Source organism: Coffea arabica, chromosome 9c (assembly GCF_036785885.1).
Source record: "Coffea arabica cultivar ET-39 chromosome 9c, Coffea Arabica ET-39 HiFi, whole genome shotgun sequence".
NCBI classification, from domain to species: Eukaryota; Viridiplantae; Streptophyta; class Magnoliopsida; order Gentianales; family Rubiaceae; genus Coffea; species Coffea arabica.
In genome coordinates, this window is record NC_092326.1 from 39020279 (window position 1) to 39033360 (window position 13082).

Sequence of the window (13082 nt, forward strand, 5' to 3'; positions counted from 1 at the left end):
AAGTCTCTGTGGACTTTTAAAGACCTCTTATCAGGGTTAGTTCCAACAACTAAAACAAAACTAATGTCTCAAATTCTAACTAATCAGTCTTTCTTGAATAAACTAGCATGTTAAAAAGTTGATGTGAGAAAAGAAAGAGAGATAGACAGAATTTCAAGCCAGCTCTAAAGGAAAGAACAATGATTGGTCTTTTTCTGGCCCTCAAACCCTTCACCCCCACTCCAGCTTGGGTTTTGGGAAGATGGCTGGCAATGAAGCAGAAAAGGCAGAGAAATAAGGGTCCATCAGAGGGCTGGCAATGGCAGTGTGGCACCACCCTTCAGTCTATCTCTCTATCCCCCTCCCCTACACTTTTTCCCACGTCTGTTATCCTCACACGACATAGAATTAGTGTATTCTTGTGAACATTATTTTCTATGAAGGCAATATCATGTAAGGGAAGCAAGATGGAAACCATGAAGATGGACTAAACACCATAGTCCTCTTTTTCTATGTTTACAGCCCTACATGTTCCCCAATGTCTACTATACTCGCGCATGTACTACTAGTGCCTAGATTAATCAGAGTCAGACGTTTTCTTTTTTAAGCAGGCGAGAAGCGATTTAAGAAATGAGGAGGGAGAAGAGGGAATTGAACTAAAAAATTTTTAGTTTCTGTGACTATAATCTTAACCATTAGATTAAAAGCTCCTCGCAGCAAGAAGTAAACACTGTTTAAAGGCAACAACAAAACAATTCTTCATCATTCATTCTAAAATTCAAAGAAAAAATAAAGAAAACTCTTGCTTAGAGAATTATATGGTACACATACATAGTTGTATCTGCATAAATAATAGAATATTGTAAACCTGCAGAATCAGTAAGGATTGTGTCACTGTCACCCTCGTGGTGTAGTTAAACAAAAGATAGTGCCCCTCACAAGAGGGTGTATGGCAGACCCCAACTCCCCCATGTTACCACTTACCCAAACCTGTCCCCACCTTTCCCTTTTATAAACCCCCGCCACCTTCTCAAACCCTTCCTTCCTTAACTCCCTCGGCCCTCCCAGCTTGATCGTTTCTTGATCCTTTTCTTGTATGATCATCATCTAATCCAATAATTGTCTTTAGTTTTCATCCCTCCCATTATATAAATACTGCTCATCTTTCATAAGAGCTTGATCAACATTAGAAAACAAGTCCAGAAAAATGTGTTCCTCCAAGTCTAAACCACAAGGGAGTAACAGCCATGAAATTAGTCCTACATTATCCCACATCAATGGCAGGCCAGTCCTTCAACCAAACTGCAATCGTACCCCTCTTTTAGAAAGGCGTAATTCCCTAAAGAAATCCTCCAGAAACTCTTTTAATGCCCCATTGCCATCATCAGCACCAGCAGCAGCAGCAGCAGCAGCTAGTACTACTATAACTACTAGTACTGGTGGAAATAGTAGTCCTAGAATCAGGGCTTCGGTGACTACCACCCCTCCTGCGTCTCCTCAGCTAAAATCCCCGCGACAACCGGCGACTAAGAGAGGAAATGATCCTAATGGATTGAACTCAAGTGTTGAGAAGGTTGTGACACCAAGAAGCACGACAAAATCTTCCGTAACTTCAAAGAAGAAATCCAAGAAATCTAGTAACGGAGGTGGAGGACATGTGACAGATTCTGCAGAGAATTCGTCATCTTCCTCATTGAAGTACTCCTCCTCCCTCATAGTTGAGGCTCCAGGAAGCATTGCAGCAGCAAGGAGGGAGCATGCTGCTATCATGCAAGTTCAAAGGAAAATGAAAATTGCTCATTATGGTAGAACAAAGTCAGCCAAGTATGAAGGGAAAGTAATTCCTCTTGATCCTTCAGCTATTACTACTACCACAGTCAAAGAGGAAAAGAAATGCAACTTTATTACATCAAATTCAGGTGTGTATATTACAGAAAGTATATTTCATTTTTTGAAGAGAATTCTTTTTCAAGAAATAGTAGAAACCTTGATCAGTTTCTTTCAGTTTTTTTTTTTTTTTTTGATAGGATTGAGGTTTAAATTTATTGCATGGAGTTGATAAAAGTAGCTCATTTTGTCTTCTTTGTTATGTGTTTGTGCTATGTAGACCCTATATATATTGCTTACCATGATGAAGAATGGGGCGTACCCGTGCATGATGACAAGTAAGTTGTACCTTCCTTCACTTGGACACACACAAATAGTATATTAATAATCCAAATATGCCATATTTATGACTAATTGATTTTTAATATGTTACAGGCTGCTCTTTGAACTTCTAGTATTAACTGGTGCTCAAGTTGGATCAGACTGGACAACCGTCTTGAAGAAGAGGCAAGATTTCAGGTGGGGTTTTTGCCTTCTTTGTCAGAAACACGCCAATTAATTTTCTGACTTAATGAGGTGACAAAACATAAAAAATCCACGTTATGTGTAGTGAGTTGTATTATTCTGTTCTTTTTTCAGGGATGCTTTTTCAGGGTTTGATGCAGAAATTCTGGCAAACTTTACTGAGAAAAAGATTACTTCAATATGTACTGATTATGGCATAGAATTAAGCCAGCTCAGAGGAGCTGTCGACAACGCTAACAAAATTCTGGAGGTAGCATAAAATACTAATATATTGAAGTTAATCTGATATGATTGTTTATCAGTAGTATTAGCTTTTGAACTGTCTTTTCCGTTCACTTTCTTTCATGCGATTCCTAGCATTGATGCTATTTCATGATTTGCAAATTCTTATAGATTTTGTTTGGATTGCCACTTTTTTTTTTCAAAAAATTTTTTATATTTTTTATGAACATATTTTTTAATTAACTTTTAATTTCACGTATATTTACATTACAATACATTTTTTTTTTTACAAAAACTAAAAAATAGATATCCAAATGGGCTCTTACTATTGCTTTTCTTGACATGTTACGGCCAATCATTTGTAGTTTGGAATATTATTGGATCCACTTATTTAGAATAACCATGTGGAACCACATGCTACAGAACATGAAGGATGGGATATAATGATTCTTGCAGCACTGAAACCAAGAAACAAACATTTACAAAACTTTAAAATAGTTGCGCTTAAAATTCAACCTTTTCACGTAATAAATTATACTTTTTCTACAATAATCTCCAAGAGTTTAGGTGAAGATGCCTCCTTAGCCCAAAACAAAAACTAATTGCGAAAGTTTTCTATATACTCGTTTCATTTATTATCGAGTGCATACAAGCATATAATGCAAATCGTGTTTTACTGAAATAGAGAGTCTGCTTCCACACAAAATGCCCGGATAGAGAGCCTCTTTCTTTCCTAATAATTATGTGGTGGATGTCATACTGAGCCTGGATTTATTACCTAATAACTCAATTGCTGCTGTTCTAATTTGTAACAGATCAAGAAGGAATTCGGTTCATTTGACAAGTATCTATGGTCATTTGTGAATCACAAACCAATTTCTACACAGTATAAATCATGCCTCAAGATCCCCGTGAAGACCTCAAAATCAGAGTCCATCAGCAAAGCCATGGTGAGGAGGGGATTCAGATATGTTGGCCCTACAGTTATACACTCCTTCATGCAGGCAGCTGGACTTACAAATGACCATTTGATCACCTGCCCAAGACACCTTCAATGTCTAGCATTGGCCTCTCAGGGTCCTGCAGTGGCACCTGCCCTATAAATTAATCACAACTAGTTAAGCAGTAATTATACCAACAAAAAGTCATGATGATTTTAGACAGTAGTCGATTGTCTAACTATACATAGGACCCTTTTAATTTTTGTCTAGTTGTGTTAAGTGTGTCTTTCTATAAGAGAGTTTGGTCATTTAATAGGCTATATATGGTGCTTGATAGAATCATGGTTTAGGATGATTATGATGATGAAATAATGCTAATATGAAGGAGGAAGGAATAAAGAAGGGCTGCATTGTGGTGGGGGCTCAGGAAGCATGTGCATGGTGGGCAGGCAAATGGAAATGGAAAAGGGCATGTGTCGTCTTGTTTGGTGCCTATGGCTTTCATATCCTTGGTGACCACCAAATTATGGATTGCATTATTCAGCTTGCTTTTTCAGCAGCCTGCTAAGGGCAGCAACTTCAGAGCAAGAATTTCTGGGGCCAGCCCTTCATCTCCTTTTCTGCCTTGATTCGGATAACAATCATTTTATCTGCTCCTGCTAGATGAAGCCATCTGAAAACAAAAGGAAGAAGAAAGCAAAAACAGATAGCTGATATTTGTGTTGCTATCTATACAAGTTTCTGACACATAGGCTACTGTTTGCAAATCTGTATCATACTTTAGTGTGAAGTTTCTTGAGTGGTTGTCTTTTTTTTTTCTTATTATTTTCTTGATGAACTTTTCTCTCTTCTTATGAGATTGACAATGTGGGTCGGTAGGCTTGTTTGCTCTTTGGATGTGTATCACTTTTCCATGAATATTAGAAGCATAAGTTAAGTATCTTCTCCATGTGCTCTCAGCCTTTTTTTTAATTTGTTCTAACCACAATTTCTTCTTTGCATATTCACCACATGCACTTGATGACTTTTGGGCATAACTTTAACAACAATCGACTGACATATGAAAGGGAATTAGTCGATTGCTTATGGAATCAAGTTAATTGGTGACACAAATTTAAAGTACTTCACTTTTTCTCAATTTGCAAGCATCTTATAATTGGATTTTCATTTAGTTTGAACCTTTGAAGTTTCCCGAAGGAAGGAGGATAATGCTTAAAGACTAGGGGTGTGGAAAGGAAAAAAGATTATTATTACTTGATGGAATTAGGAACAAATGTCACTTTGGTTTCTGTGATTTTATTTGGTGGCTCTAAGAACTTGACAGATATATAATTTTGTTTGTGCAAGAGGAATAATGGAACTAGTCCTCGTGCGGCTCGTATACTCCAAAAATGAAATATCAACTATAAAAACCCTTTGTAGGTTTCCTCAGTAGAGGAGAAGTTGGTTAGATTAGACTAGATATACTGTTACGATAAAAAATTTAAAAAAAAAAAAAAAAAAACCCTTTGTCTCTTTAGGGAATTTTACGACTTATAGTGTCGTGTTAGCAAGTAGCAACTTCTGCCCGAACCCATGAACTGGCCCAGTTGAAATCACGGGTTCTAAATGATCAATCAAAACTATTCCCTCGGTCCCATTGAAAGTTTCACACTTTTCATTTGGAATGTTTCAAAACATTTGTTATGTTAGAAAAGTTAAAGTATCTTTTAGTCTCTCTTTCTAATATAACTATTCTTTCTAATCATATGCATGTTACCATTCAAATTTAAACTTTGAATTTGTAAGGGTAAAATTGAAAAGAAAAGTACAAACATCACAATCAAATAACTATTTTTAAAAAGCTAAATTTTTCAAATATGACTAAATAATAATTGGACGAAAGGAATAATTAGTAGCTCGTGAGTCTAGATTCTTATGCCATTCATTTCCTTCCCACATTTTCGATGTGGGACATTAGTTAGAGTCTCGTTGGAATTGGGCCAATTCATGCTACGAAACCAAAATTGAAGATGACGACAGTCTGTGGCAGAAAAGATTCTAATTTTTTTTTCAAACTAACCGTAACGAGCTCCTCAAGTTCAGAAGAGCCGAAGCAAAGTAGGATCTCTAGGCTGCTCAACTTTGCACTTGTTACCTAGTAGTAGAATTCTTACAGCTTCGTAGCAAAAATGCAATGCTATACTCAGCAGGTGAAGTTTCGAAAAATGGCATTTTGCCACTAAAAAAAATTCCATCTGTAAAAAGCAGATGGCATTTTACATCCTGTGATTTCACTTCATCTGAACGGCTCCACAAATTCTGATCTAGAAGGCTTACCAATTACATAAACCAGCTGACCGGTAAAATTGATGCAACTCAAAATCAAGCGAGTACTTTAGGTGAGAGGTGTTTCTGCTCAACTGCACGCGGTGACAGATTATAGCTACGAATTTCATTTTCAGTTGGGAAATATTTTTGGTAAGTAGGTTGAGTTGTGATGATTAAGTCAGGAGTTTTGCCCATGCACATAATTTTTCTTTTCCTTTTTTTTTTTTTTCTTTTCAAGTCATTTGGCGTTCAAAGCCGAATTAAACAACCCGTCTATTTGGGTACTCTTTTTATCCGAGTTTAACAGTTTATCTAGGTTTAACTAATACTAAAATTGGCTACAAAGTACAGCTTAGTTGGTAAGACGCTTCACCTGTAATCTCGATAAGTCACGGGTTCTATTTATTAAGGGGAGTACGTCAATAATATATGATTCAGTTGAGTATGTTACGAGTTCAATTCTTCTTTCGAAAAACGAAATTTGATTAATTAAACCTAATCCCAGAAGTCAATCCAAAAGCCAGCAACTCTTGGATTGCTCCCAGGGACTTAACTACCCAAATCCCAACCCCCCCAAAGCCGATGTGGGATAGAAACCCCGACAGGGGCCAAGCCCATTGGACCCACTGCTACTAAGCGGTGAAGACCCCCCACAAGCCCAGAGAAAGACGACCCAAGAGGAAGTTTCTTGTCTTTTGCTGATGCCGACAGGTTACTGCCATTGTTTTTTCTTCTTTCGAGAAACGAAATTTGACTAATTAAATCTAATCCCAGAAGTCAACCCAAAAGCCGGCAACTCTTGGATTGCTCCCAGGGACTTAGCTACCCAAATCCCAACCCCCCCAAAATCGATGTGGGATAGAAACCCCGACAGGGGCCAATTCAATAAGAGAATAAGTGAGGAACCATTATTGTTGGTTCTTTAAAAAAATTGATTCAGGCCAAAATGACTAATATGTCCCCTTGATCCAGACTATAAGTTATGGTGCCAATGATCTACCGTGGTGCCGTCAATGCCTTAAAAACGGCTAGAAACTGAAGAATTTTTGGACCTTTCAACAACTCACAAGGCCCAGAGCTGGCGTCCAATCCACCTACCTTGATCGATCGGTTGGAAGAAGACGACATCTACTGGATTGCTTCGATGCAATCTTTTCAGAACTCGTGACCCGGTTGAAGCCCAGGTCTACAAATTTTTCAATTTGACTGTTCTGAGCCAACATATTTGCCCAGCCCAACCAGAGATTGGAAATTGTTGAAAATAAAATATCTTAGTACTTTTTTTTTTTTTTATGGAAAGAAGGTATTTTAGAGACTCCAAAATTGAGAGATCCTGGGTTTTAATCTCTTTCCCGTTTCTTAAATTTCACTTTTTTTCCTTGCTGAAAAATTTTTTTAAAAAGGGTATTTAAAAATAAAAAATTTAACTGTGATGTACCCCATTTACACTTGCACCATTAGCTTAAAAAGGGTAGGCGATCCAACATTTACTGAAAATAAAATATCATAGAGAAAATAACCAACCTAATAACGAAAGAAAACTAAAAGGATACACAAACACAAAGAAAGAAGAGCCGCTTAGAATGCATGTTTGTGAGCATAATAAAATTCAAGCTTCAATAAACTCCCCCCGCTTCTTAAGTTCCACCTCTTCAAAAAAAAAAAAAAAAAAAAAAAGTCAAAAAAAAACTCACAAACTATCTGCAAAACTTGTTTCAACAAATTGTTGATGCATTTAGCAATTGCTTATGTTCCAAATTCCCCTTTTTTCTGTTTTTCTTAACAAAAGTTTGTCTCCATTGTAGCAACATTTACAAAAAATACCGATACTATTGAAGGTCTTCCATACTTCCTTCATTTTTTTTTTGTTTGCACAAAATCATGATCTAGACAATTTCTAAATGTGCACTAAAAACCACAATAATCAAGCGATATTTCTCATTTTTCTTTACAAACAAGGCCTATTCTAAGTTCTGTATTTCAAAAAAAAAAAAAATCACATTGATTCCTCAATATAGTCCTTTTTTTTCCCCTTTCGAAAGCATATTATTCTTTTCCCTTTTTTCCCTAAAAAGATCAATAATACTACTCATTTACTTATTTTTGCATGACTCAAATTCGTGATCTCACAGTTATAAATAAAACGTAGTCCTTTTTTTTTTCCCTTTCGAAAGCATATTATTTTTTTCCCTTTTTTCCCTAAAAAGATCAATAATACTACTCATTTACTTATTATTTCATGACTTAAATCCGTGATCTCACAGTTATAAATAAAACGTCTTACTTATCGTCGTGATCAAGCAGACTATATTGATTCCTAAGTACAGTTCTGATTTTTTTTAAAAAAAATTTATTCCCACATTAATCAATATATGTGGTGACAAGCTTGCAATGAATGAAGGTGATATGAATCATGAAGGAATTGCTTGTATTATGCGACAGTGATAAAAAGAAATTGACCGTTGTTCCCTCCCCGTCATGGTTAGGTACTCAGGTCTTCAAAGTTCAAACGATTAACTGTGAAAAAGATTATTACTTATAAACGACCGTGGTTGCTACGGAACCCATGTGAAAGTGGTTCCCACTTCATTCTAATGAGTCAAAGAGTGGGCCCCCCTTTCTTTCCACCCGCTACAATAGTTTTTGGGCGCGTGGTCTCCATGATTGCCGTATTAAAATGAAATTAAGTTTTCATTGTTATCATTATTGAAATTCAAGAACATGTTAATAATGCATCTTTTTTTTTTTGGAAATATTTATATTGATTTGTTAGTTGGCGCACAATAATTTTGCTTCATTTTGGATTGAGGAATATTTGGGAAAACAAAGATTGTTGAAAATTTAAAATGAGAAAATGTGTTTAAAATTTTCCAAAAAATAAATTTTTTCAAAAAAGGTGTTTAGTAAGTACCATTTTTGTGGATTCAAAGATTAATTGCACGGCGTTCATTTATTGTACTTTGAGCTTCCGAGTTTGTACAAAATTCTCTGCTTTCCTGCCACATTGCAGCAAAGGGGAGGTGCCCAATTTGCCAAGAGTGGAATCTGAAATTCCGCCCAAATTTGTGGAAGGAAATGAAAGAATACTAGGCAAGACGGCAGACGTCAATTGTTTTTTGTTTTTCCACTGTTCAATTCGCAAGGATTTTGGATTATATTCCTGTTTGCTTAGGTTGTGTTTGGATTGCATTTTTCATGATTTTTCATGGAAAAAATACTGTAGCGATGTGATGTATGTGAGGGAAAAAGATAATAGGGAAATGTGATCACGGAAAATAACGTAATTTTCTGACGAAAAGTAGCAATCCAAACAAGGCCTCCCTCCACCCGTCTGTTGAAAGCGTTATGCTTTTAATTTTAGGATATTTCAGAATATTTTTTATATCTTACCAAAATTCAATTTTTGCAGGCATGTTATGAATCAAACGATGATAGTGTATATAGTGTCAGTGCATATAAGATTTACTCGAATAAAAATTACTTTTTATCTCTTTTTCTAATATTGTCCTAAACTTTTTATCTATATTGTGCACTAAATTCAAATTTGATATTTAAAATTTTAAGAATAATTTTGAAAATAAATTCACTAACAATAATACTATCAAGCCATTATTTTTATAAATTTGGTATCTCGGAATGTAACGGATAATTTGAGACAGAGAGAACTAACTTAGATTAGATGAGCCTTCACATTTTACTTTAATGTAATGTTATGATTGTTGGAACTTAGAAATATGCTCACTTTTAACTTCTGGTGATGAAGAACACCCAAGATTCTGTCATATCTCTTGGAATTTGCAAAAGATAAAATGTGAATAGAACTTAAACATTTTAATTAGAAATAAAATTAGTATTAATATGTATTAATGCATGTACTTTTTTTTTTTTTTTTTTTTGAATAGATCATGTATAATTATCTTTGTGGCACTAATGATGGTCCCTTGGAAGGGGTTTTAAACCGTGAGCTTTGGGGTGATGTGATTTTTGGGTATAATATTAACACAGAAAAGTATTTTTAAGTTAATGCAATTTAATGGGCATTTTTTAAGTGATTTTTGGTCTTAATCCTATAATTAAAGCGTGACTAAGATGTGTTTTATCCCATCAAATCCTATCATTAACCAACTTACCATAACATGTGTTGACTATCAAATCCAAATCCAATCTTTTTTTTAATTTAATAAAATGTAAAAATTTTATGATATATAAGACCACATTATACTATGGTAAATCTCTCCTACCAAAACAAATATATATATATATATATATATTATGGTAAAACTCTAACATTCTTTAGTGAAAACTTACGAATAATAATTTTAATAATAATTTTCTTTTCTTTCTTGATGAGTTTAGAATTTGATCAATATACAATCCCCGACTTCAATATTAACATTGGCGCGGAGTATTCAATAAAAGTAAGCATGTCAAGCTATCCTTTTTTTTTTTGAAAGAAAATATTCAATCGACACAAAATACCTCCAAAATATTTTATAATTTTCTTTGATGGCTTTCAAAAATCTAAAAGAGAATATTGGCAAGCATTATTAATATAACTGCTTAAGAATATTAATTTTTGGCCAATGTTAAACGTATTTCACTTTTACTAATATTATTTGTAATATAGTTTTTATTTATTAGACCATATGATAAAAAAGAATTATTAAAAAAGTGAGGTGCAATTAACATTTATTAGTTAGTGGAAAGGTCTCATTTATTATTAACATTTATCAAAGATTTTCCGTAGTCAAATTTTCAATACACGGAATTTGTTAGTGGAAAGGTCTCATTCTTTTATGCAAATTTATTATGAGGACGGCGGCGTAATTTGCATATTTGGTGGGTCGCCGGTGTCTGCGGTCTCCACCGACGGTCAGGTCATGCAAGCAGATGAAAGGAGGGTAGAATGGGAAATATGGAAGGCCAACAGCAGCTCACAGCTGGAGACTGCGGTATGGGAGACTGGGACTGGGACGGGTAGGCATCGGACAGGCGTCTCCTCAACAATTCAACCCATGAAGACTATTCGGCCACACATTTTCCCACGCGTCCCTTCCTAGCAAGCCTATCTATTTGCTTTTGCACTGCGGTCCCTGATCCTCCTCCTTATTACTCTCTCGCACTTCACTCTTTATTATTCTATATTTGTCTGCTATTATAGTTCTTGTTATTACTAATTAAAGTCTCATAGTTTTTGGTACGAGTTAAAAGAATTTTGGATCCTTTAATTTCTTAATAAAGAAAACATTTTCTTTTTTTTAGGTAAAAAAAACTTCTAATATGAGTAAGGATGCATTTGATAAAATTGAAATTTGAAAACTAAATTATGAATTCGTTAAGTTATTAAATTGTCAAGTATTAAATCTAATACATTTGAGTGCACGTTACATTCAGTGATAAGTGAATAGTTTATCATTTAATTTTGAGAGCTAGTTTTGCCTAGAAATTTTAGTGTCATTTAATTAATTCAGATGTTCAATTTTTTTTTATCAAATAGTTTAAATATGTTAAAATCTGAATCTATTAAAATTAAATGCCGAATTGAATTATCAAACAGGATCTAAATATCCTAACAACAATTCGCTATATGCATAAGACTGGCTTCCAACATAAGTGCATATGCTGAAAACAAGTCTAAATAGATTACCACGAGTATAATAGAAGGATGCATCAGGGTTTAAGCCATGCTAGAGCAGATGTTTCAATTATTTTCTCATGAAAAAAGGAATGACATTGTTCGATGTATATATTAATGGAGCCTAGCTCATTTATAGCATTAACTTTACAATTTTTGTTTGATTAGATAGAAAAAGAGTATTTGAGTCTATTTGATTCATACGACGCTAATGTAATTATGATCGAATCACGAGCTATGTAGCTAGTAATTTAGGTTCACTTTAATTGTGATTTTGATAACTTTTGACTTAAGAAAAAAGAAATATTTCTTAGCTATAAAAGAAAAATTTACTTTTTTTTTTTACAAGCGAAAGGTTTTTAATCTAAAATTTTCGACATACAACCCCCCTTTCCACCGTATCACCCAACCCTCTCTTCCCCTCCTTGCTACTATTTTTTACGTATTTCATGCACTCCAAAAAAGTAAAGCACAAAGTGCTTCTGAGTCGTTGCTCGTAGTAACCTTATTCTTATTAGATATGAATGGCATTTTTTCAATAGAGACATCTAACTACCAAAATCATGTAATAAAAAGCTTTTTGATTTTATGCGTTTCAAAATTGAATAGCTTGATATACATACACGTAATAAAAAAGAACAGAAAATTTACACAAAATGGAGCTAAAATGAATGCAACATGCATATGAACATCAATAGCCTTTTAAAAATTTTAACTTGGTTTTCATCGATTATCATTGGCATGAAGTTTACAAACGTTTTTCATTTAAGTTCAGCTAATCGAGGAGAAAAAAATATTTCTCAAGTAATTTTCACAAACTTGGCTCTACATTTTTTTTTTGTTTTGAAAACAATCAAATTACAACTAGTTTTGTGGCACACACTTTTCATATCTTTTGGAATTGGAGATCTATTCAATGATACAATTTTGCTTCTAAGTTACCTTACATCTATCTACACCAATTCTTTAAAAATCCATGGGTGGCAATGAAAAGCTAGAAAGAAACATAATTGCAAAGACAACCATACACATGATTAAAAAAAAAATCAAAGAAGTAGATGCCAAACATCTTATACCAACCAGTCCAAATTATATGCCTAGACTATAGGGACCACAAAACAAAAATTAAACTAGCAATTATATAAAACTAAAAACAAAAGCACAGCCTTCAATTAATCATAGAGGAGACCACACACAACCTTTTCCCATCCCCAGCAAAAGCAAAACCTTTGTCCAATTTATTTATTCAATTTAATTTTTCTCATTTCTTAGTCCCTTCCTTTATGAAAAATTACAACACAGCAACAGCACAGCATGGACAATCAATGAAACTCTTCATATCCCCACTTCCCTTTCCTACACACTTCATCATACCTTGCACCTTAACTCATTCACTCACCCCATCCCTACCATAATGCCATACCTCTCCAGATTCCCTATGCAAAATACACAAAGCTGATTGCCCAGCACTTGCAAGCACAAAACTGAGAGAGAGTCAAAAAAGACAGCAGATTACAGAAGAGAGATAGAGAAAGGAGAGAAGAATTTTGTTGTCTTCTCAACTTCCTTCCCTCACCCCAGTGTGTGTTCTGTGTGTGTTTGTGTGCAAGGCCCTTAAAAGGCTCAAACACACAAGAACATAC

At 34.7% G+C, this 13082-nt stretch overlaps 1 protein-coding gene across 1 annotated transcript; it reads left to right on the top strand.

The window, feature by feature from the left end:
- Positions 1-993: 993 nt before the first annotated feature.
- On the top strand, positions 994-4434 carry LOC113708634 (uncharacterized). Its single transcript, XM_072065180.1, has 5 exons — positions 994-1898; positions 2087-2144; positions 2242-2325; positions 2446-2581; positions 3369-4434. The coding sequence occupies exons 1-5, from the start codon at positions 1187-1189 to the stop codon at positions 3654-3656; spliced, it is 1278 nt and encodes a 425-aa protein (XP_071921281.1). The 5' UTR covers positions 994-1186; the 3' UTR covers positions 3657-4434.
- The last annotated feature ends 8648 nt before the right edge of the window (positions 4435-13082 follow it).